At 39.4% G+C, this 8,044-nt stretch overlaps 1 protein-coding gene across 1 annotated transcript; it reads right to left on the bottom strand.

The window, feature by feature from the left end:
* Positions 1-6,299: 6,299 nt before the first annotated feature.
* Positions 6,300-7,236, bottom strand: LOC147450159 (zinc finger A20 and AN1 domain-containing stress-associated protein 9-like). The gene has a single exon (XM_086520664.1). It carries the CDS (start codon positions 6,796-6,798, stop codon positions 6,358-6,360), a length of 441 nt encoding a protein of 146 aa, XP_086376790.1. The 5' UTR covers positions 6,799-7,236; the 3' UTR covers positions 6,300-6,357.
* Between the last annotated feature and the right edge of the window lie 808 nt (positions 7,237-8,044).

The following is an 8,044-nucleotide window of genomic DNA, read 5'->3' as shown; positions in this document are numbered from 1 at the left end:
GTTGTATGCTCACCAAAGTCTAGAAAAAATTCCTATCACATGAGTTCAACATTAGGGATTGTTTTTTCTATATCCTATCCCATTTTCACATACAAAACAGTGTTTAAAAAATGATGTTGGAAAAAAACCTAAAGATAAAAATTTCATAGTGAAGGGGTTTTATAAAAAGTCCTTGAATGCACTCGATATAAAAATTTCACATATAGTGACCCCCCCCCCCCCCCCCCCCCCCCCCGCCCTTCGAGTGCTTCATGGACACAATTCCATTTTCTAGCACCATTCTTTCAACACTCAAGAGAATTGCCTTGCCTTCCTAGCAAGGACACTTTTATGTGCGTTGAGGTTACCAGTTTAGTGCTAACAAAGTTTTCAATTCTAACCCAATAGCTGAGAAGGTTTGCTAGAAGCTTTTGTGGTGCCTTGCTTATTAACTATTGATTAACCTAGTGTGTAATAATAGAAAGCATGGGAAAGTTAATAGATGGTGAACCAAGAAGGCGGACATTGATACCAATTGAGAAATTTGGAAATATTAAAGCGGGTAATACTTGCAACATTTTATGGAGAGAGAGAGAGAGAGAGAGAGAGAGAGAGGAGGAGAGGGGGGGGGGGGGGGGGGGGGGGGGGGGAGAGGGAGAGGGAGAGAGAATGTGAGATGGAAAAAGAGAGAGAATTAATGCACGATCTGGATTCCTAAAGGTATAAAAACCACATTCACGCGATGACCGCTCATCTCAAAGGAGCGACAAGGTTAGTAAATTTCAAGTTGTGCTTGTTGTTTTTGCAATTTACCCTCCATTTCAAAGAAACTTCTTTCGGATGCAACAGAAAGTGCTTTGACATCTTTCATGTGAATCAAGGATTCTATCCTGTACCATGGTACTATACATTGAAATCAGATCAAGGATAATGGTATGCATATTTTACACTAAGTGGATATGAGCTCATAATTTGCATTTGCCAATGACGATTGTGATGTATCCAAGCTAGTGTGATCATGCAAGCCGCGTATATAGAAACTCACATCGTTGAGAATTTCATGGAAGCCAAGGGATTATTATTCTATTTTTTTATATGTATGCATGGCATACCAATACGATGGACGTATGACACCCATCATTTCATGTGATTTTGCTATAGCACTAGCTACTTTGAGAAGGACGAGCTCAATTATTGATGTTTTAAAACATTTTGTGTTTATGTTTATTCATAGCCAAAGTGCCATACATATACACCCTGATACACTCACTATCACATACAACGTAAGTGGGTCAAGATGTGACTTATGGTACCTCTCTCTACGAGAATGTGGTACAAGTGAATTGTTGTATGCTTATAGGATAAGCTACCATACAACCATTCTTTGTATAGAGGCATACATAGGGGACATTCAATACAATAGAATACAAGATTTACCTCAGCCCAACATTCTCTCTCTGTCTCCTTCCTAGGTCTTTGCAGGAAAGGTGTATTAGGCATGTTTTTACCAAAATCTTTCTATGTTGATATGGTAACATGAAGGGCTAAGAGCCATTCATTTTTAAGGGGCTAAGAGCCTTCTATTTTTAATCCCTCAGTGTTTTCTTTCAAGATCGAACAATTCTATCCAATTGAGTACCTATCGATTTTAATGGACAAGAAAGAGTCTTGACATTACTAATTTGTTGAATGTTATTTAAACACTACACACTTTGAGTGTGAAGATCAAGTTGAGTTTTTGAACGTCTTAAACTCGTAAAGGCTTATCTGTACGAAGGTGTATAGATGAAGGAAACAGTTTTGATAGCACGAGTGTTCACAAAAACCAAAGATTATGGATTTTTGGGTCTCAAAAATATCCAATTGTTAATACGATTCCAACTTGAGTGGATCTCGTATATTTCAACACTACTATTAAGTGGTGATGGTCAATTCTTGGAACCTTCACACTTGCACTTTAAAGGAAAAAAATCCACAAGCTACGAAGGGGTAGTGGACAATTTCAACTTTCAAAGTTGACTTCAACTATTGGCTACTACTTTAGTTTCCCTGCAAAGTCTAACCAAGGGGTTAGGATTGCAAAGGCAACACCGAGGGTTACATGTGTAATACTACTTTAATTTCACCAATTTTCAATTAGTATTCCTGGACCTTTGCATGCGGGAAATTTGGGCAAGCACCTTTGACTACATGTAAGTGAATGCTATGTTGAAAATCTCGGTACGCATATGATTTAGTTTATTTCCATTTTTTCGCATGCCTTGCTTGACTTTTTTAGGTTGGATGTTAATACGCTTGAATGATTTCATCCATTTTCGCTCTTCAGAGAGATGACAAGATCATGCAAGAGCCAAGAAATTTGGGCCATAGTATCCAAAATAAATTTATGCATTATTACGCAGTTATGGACCTACTTGTAGTGTTTGATTTGGCACATGTTGTCACATGAGATACAACATGGTCTAGGAACTCAAGGAGTTTGGTTTAGCCCTTGTGGAGTATGGATAATGAGGGTCCCTCTCATCCACGTTGCATGTGTGTTTACAGTTACCACCACACCCAATTACATCTCGTACTTGAAGCATGTTCTTTTTTCAGACATCCTTACCTACGACATATTCCACATGTGGAGAAATGAGTCTCTGGGACTAACACTGGTACCGCTACTTTAATTATGTGTCAAAACAATGTCCCTAGGTGCTAGTCAAATCCGTTTTCTAAACCATTTTTAGCACGCCGTATTAGGAACACTTTTAGTGGCTAGAAATTATCGGATACACAGAACGACTTGTTAAAGTTACAAGTGCGGCTAAAAAACACTAACGGATGGTTGTTTATGCAGATAGCAAGGCTATGAGTTGTTAATAAAAATTTTTAATTGTTTGTACCTAGAAGTGATTAATGTTTCACCTTATATTATGGTTCAAACATTTCAATCAGGCTTGCAAATGATTTCAGTAGAAAGTATTTAGTTTCTTTTTAGAACTCTTTCCTTTTTAATGTGTGCTAGAAGAATCATATTCTCCATAAGTATTGGCAAGTATGATCATGGATATGCAGGTTCATATTTGTTTTTGCTAAATGCATGCACATTAGGTGTTATGGGCCCTACTGTTTAGCAAAGGTTGGTTTGAAGTGGCATGCATATTCATCACATTAATTGCTTATGATGCATTTTACAATTTATGCGCAGTAACTCTATAAGATTACTTTTGGATCTACCAGTCACCAATAGAGGTCATGGCTTGGTTTGGGTGCTCGTGGGTCTTTAGTTAACCAAGATGGTTATGCATGTCATTGTTGATTCCTCATTAATATTGTGATCCCCGTTTACAAGTCATTTTGGAAGACTGTCTATAAAGTATGGGGAAACACACATCAATGCTTGTTAGTTATCCAAAGGGGAAGTGTAATCTTGTGCTAAAGAATATGCGAAGAGCGTACATTAGCACCAAGAAATCCAATTAGCAAGCATGTATCTCTCTAGTTGGAGTTTGCCTACAATAAGGTAAAGCATGTTTGTGGCTCAATTTAGTTCATTCATGTTTAAGTCGGGTTCTCAACCTTGAACACTAGTTATGGTGAGGTTGTTTACTAATGAAAATTTAGAACAAGTCAAGGACTTGTATTTTGCTGATAAGTTACGTCAGCCAGTTACTTTCATGGAAAGTGAAAAGAGGTACTATTTTGGGTACATCTTTGTTGTGATAACTCGTGTAGCATGCTCGTATGCGCTTTAAATGGAGTCTACTCACAATGTTGGATAGGAGCCGATAAGACAAGCCGGTTGCAAATGGACAACAATGTAAACATCAGATGTTACTCTTGTTTACATTCAACCTCCTACTGAACTATGTAATTTTGGTCAAGAAAAGAGTTGGATCCATGATGGATACCAGTGTGGAAATCATTTGTGTATCACCACTCTTGTTCTTGAGGATGAAAACGCTTCCGCAAGGGGGGAGTAATTTCATTTTCAGGGTCATTTTCAAAATTTGGTCATTTTTAATATTTACGCATTGCGCAAGACTCCTCCTAGAAAGAGGAATCAAATGATACCAAAATCATTATTTTTTAGATTTTGTTTGAGTGCTCCATTTGAGAGAAATCAACTTTTGAGGCATTTTGAAGCATTAGAGACAATGAAGGCCCAGTGCTGGTACACTTTTCAACAAATCACAGCATAACACATAAGAAAGATTCTAGAAATTTTCCAAATTTCTTGCCTGTAAATTGGGGTGGGATATGTGTCTAACCTGGGGGTCAAAATTTTTTGTCTCTAAAGTGGCTCCCTTACCCTATTATAGTAAATCAGATGCACTCTTGAAAACTTCAACTATGCTTTGCGTTCTAGGTCATAGTCACTATCCTTGGTTGTACAAACTATGCTTCGTCTCGAGCGGGTCCACAATACAAAAATGCCTATCATGTCGGTTCCACATGAGGAAATAGTTTTTTCTATCATACAAAAGGTGTTGAAAAAAATAATACATATTGAATAGTAAAAGGATCCTTTTATTGGTGGAAAATTCATACTGAAGGAGGCTATAAATAGTCCTTGAACGCACACGACATACATAATTTACGTATAGTGAACCCCCCCCCCCCCCCCGCCAAGTGCTTCATGGACACAATTCATTCTCTAGTGAAAATTTTTCCACATCGAAGAGGATTGCTTTGCATTCCCACCAACACCACTTTTATGTCCTTTTAGGTTACCAATATAGTGTTAACAAAGTCTTCAATTCTAACCAAATAGCTTAGAAGGTTTGCTACAAAAAAATTTAGTGCCTTGCTTGTTAATTACTGATTAACCAAGTGCGTAATGATAGCAAGAGCATAAGAAAGTTAATAGATTGTGGACGAAGAACGCAACCATTGATAGCAGTTGAGAACTTTGGAAAGATTAACACTAGTTTCGTACCTCGAACCCAAATGTCTTGTGAACATTATAATGCCCTAAAACTAGGCAAAAATCATAGGTCATTTCTATGATCCAATCAATCTCCCATATTTTTTGCATGATTTTGTCATGCCCACTCATATTGAATGATTTTTTCCCTATGTCAAATGAATTTTGTTTGTCACAATACTTTCTCTGTCGCTCTAAATACTTAGAAAGACCACATATTCATGTAACTTAGATCCAACATATTTTTTATATATATGATGTATGCACCACATAGTAGACTATATCCACATAGAGTTTAGTAGACAACCCTTAAAGAATAATATTTTTAGTTAAATAGTGATTTTCAAAGCAACTTTGTAGTGTTTTTCTTATGCAATATATCCATGGGGCAAGTCACTCAGTAGGTAAGTTGGTAGAAATTTGTTATGATTTTGCCTTGGTATTTTCTATCTTTGCTTGGTTGAGCTCTTGCTTGAGGCTGAAGCCATCTTTATTGCATTTATTGTGGCAATGTAGTCATCACTCAAGAGAGGACTGGTCGTGTTTGAAATTTCCATGTGTTATTCGCTCACCAAAGGTTCCATTTTGCATGTCTTTGAAATCTCCATGTGTTGTATGCTCACCAAAGTCTAAAAAAATTCCTATCACATGAGTTCAACATTAGGGATTATTTTTTCTATATGTTATCCCATTTTCACATACAAAACGGTGTTAAAAAAATGATGTTGGAAAAAAATCTAAAGATAAAAAGTTCATAGTGAAGGGGGTTTATAAATAGTCCGTGAATGCACTCGATATAAAAATTTCACATATAGTGAACCCCCCCCCCCCCCCCCCCCCCTCTTGAGTGCTTCGTGGACACAATTCCATTGTCTAGCACCATTCTTTCCACACTCAAGAGGATTGCGTTGCCTTCCTAGCAAGGACACTTTTATGTGCATTGAGGTTACCAGTTTAGTGCTAACAAAGTTTTCAATTCTAACCCAATAGCTAAGAAGGTTCGCTAAAAGCTTTTGCGGTGCCTTGCTTATTAACTATTGATTAACCTAGTGTGTAATGATAGTAAGCATGGGGAAGTTAATAGATGGTGGACCAAGAAAGCAGACATTGATACCAGTTGAGAAATTTGGAGATCTTAAAGCGGGTAATACTTGCAACATTTTATAGAGAGAGAGAGAGAGGGGAGGGGGGGGGCGGGGGGGGGGGGGGGGGGGGGGAAGGGGAGAGGGAGAGAGAATGTGAGATGGAAAAAGAGAGACAATCAATGCACGATCTGGATGCCTAAAGGTATATAAAAACTCTAATAGTTTTCCTATTCATATTAACCCTGTAGTCGAGGCTAGTTACATGAGACTGAGCACAATTTTTGGGTCTCGGAGAAAATGGTGGGGTTAGGTCGACCCACTAAGGTTGGGTACAAGAACCTATAGGGCGGTTGGTATTGTGAGGATCGTTTGTTCATACAATCAGATCTTGGGAGCGCGGACTACGGGGTTGGCCTTGGCGAGGGCAGCACGATCCTGGGCCTTGAAGTCAAAGGGGCAGGCGTGCTGATCCGGGAAGCGATGGATGGAGCAAAAGACGCTTCCACAGCGGCAGCGGAAGCCTGTGAGCCCCACCTTTTTGTGGCAGCTCGGGCCCTGGCAGCGCGCCGGCGGCTTCTCCCTCGCCTTCTGATCCTCTGCCGCTCGCAGGAGCTGATCCTCCGTGGCAGGTCGAGGCGCTGCACCAATGTGATGAGCTTCCGTCGAGGTGGGAGAGTGCAGCTGATAGGGCGCTGCCTCGTCGGGCACCTGCCTTGATGAACAACCAGCTACCAGATATTTGTGGAGGCAGCGGGAGCAGAGATTGCGGGTCTGTGGAGTGCCATAGAATCCACAGTTGTTTGCGCAGGGAATATTTTCCATACTGCTGCCTATTGTTTAAGTCTTCGTCAACCGCGAGCTTCTTCGTGCCAATTTTGCTTCGTGATACTTTGAGGCTTTCCATAAGCTCCATTTTAAAGCCCAGCCAAACCAAATGCCCGACCAGAGAGAGAGAGAGAGAGAGAGAGAGAGAGAGGTTTGAACTTTCCAAGACACCATACTGCACAAGGGTTTACATTCCATTTTGTTCTAGATTAGACATAATATAAGTTTTGTGAGTATTGATATGCCATGTCCACCTTTTCTTTGGCATTACTGATATCCTACAGGAGGGTCTCCTACAGGCTGCAATAGACCTGCACAAGCTTTGCTAGAATATGCAACCTATGTCAACAAGGTAGCCAACGATCGAGCTTATATGCGTGTAGAAAGACGGTTGTTTTTTGATGTACTGAGAGGGAATGAACCGAGTAGATTAGTTGAAAGATGTTGACTATTTTGGTGAATAAGTGGGCAAGCTAAATCCCTTGATGGTTAACAACTCCCTAATTAATTGCATAGTTTTTGCATCTCAAGTGTCAGCATTGACTAAAAGTGTTTCTGTGTTGAATGGTAATGTGGTTGAGAAATGGTTGGAATTTGCGAAGGGAACGTAAGAATGTATCAGATTTGTGAGTAAACATGTAGCATCGTAGAGTTGATGAAATGTGCTTCTGCTAGGAAGTGCCTAGATGCAATGGCCATTAAAGTCAAAGGACAAATGCTTCACCTACAAATGCAGTGGAGATTTCCCAAGCCAAGAGTGTGCTTAGAGACTAAGAGCAAAGCTAAGAGGGAATCAACCGAGCAGATTACTTGAAATATGTTTATTGTTTTGGCCATAAAGTGTGCAAGATAAATCCCTTTACATCTCCTTAATTAATCGCAAGTGGTGTTTATGTGTTGAATGTTAATGTGGTTGAGAAATGGTTGGGATTTGCGAAGGGAACGTAAGAATGTATCATATTTGTGAGTAAACATGTAGCATCATAAAGTTGATGAATTGTGCTTCTTCTAGGAAGTGCCTAGATGCAATGGCCATTAAAGCCAAGAGTGTGCTTAGAGACCAGGAACAAATCAATGTACAAAAGTCGGAATGCTATGAAGAATAAGGGAGTTAGTTAATACTATAAACCCTTCTTTACCATATTGAAGTATAAAAGAACTATAAAATCTTTCACCAAACTCGTGATGGAAGAGGGCTTGACGTATGTGCTGAGATGAAAGAGGCTATAAGCCTCTTATCGAT

This window comes from Adiantum capillus-veneris, chromosome 9, assembly GCF_014529385.1.
Source record: "Adiantum capillus-veneris isolate H3 chromosome 9, ASM1452938v2, whole genome shotgun sequence".
Taxonomy (NCBI): Eukaryota; Viridiplantae; Streptophyta; class Polypodiopsida; order Polypodiales; family Pteridaceae; genus Adiantum; species Adiantum capillus-veneris.
The sequence above is the reverse complement of the archived record's forward strand: the minus strand, read 5'-3'. Positions and strand labels throughout refer to the sequence as shown.

Coding starts and splice junctions, on each gene's coding strand:
- LOC147450159 (XM_086520664.1), bottom strand. CDS start 6,798: ATGGAAAATATTCCCTGCGCAAACAACTGTGGATTCTATGGCACTCCA.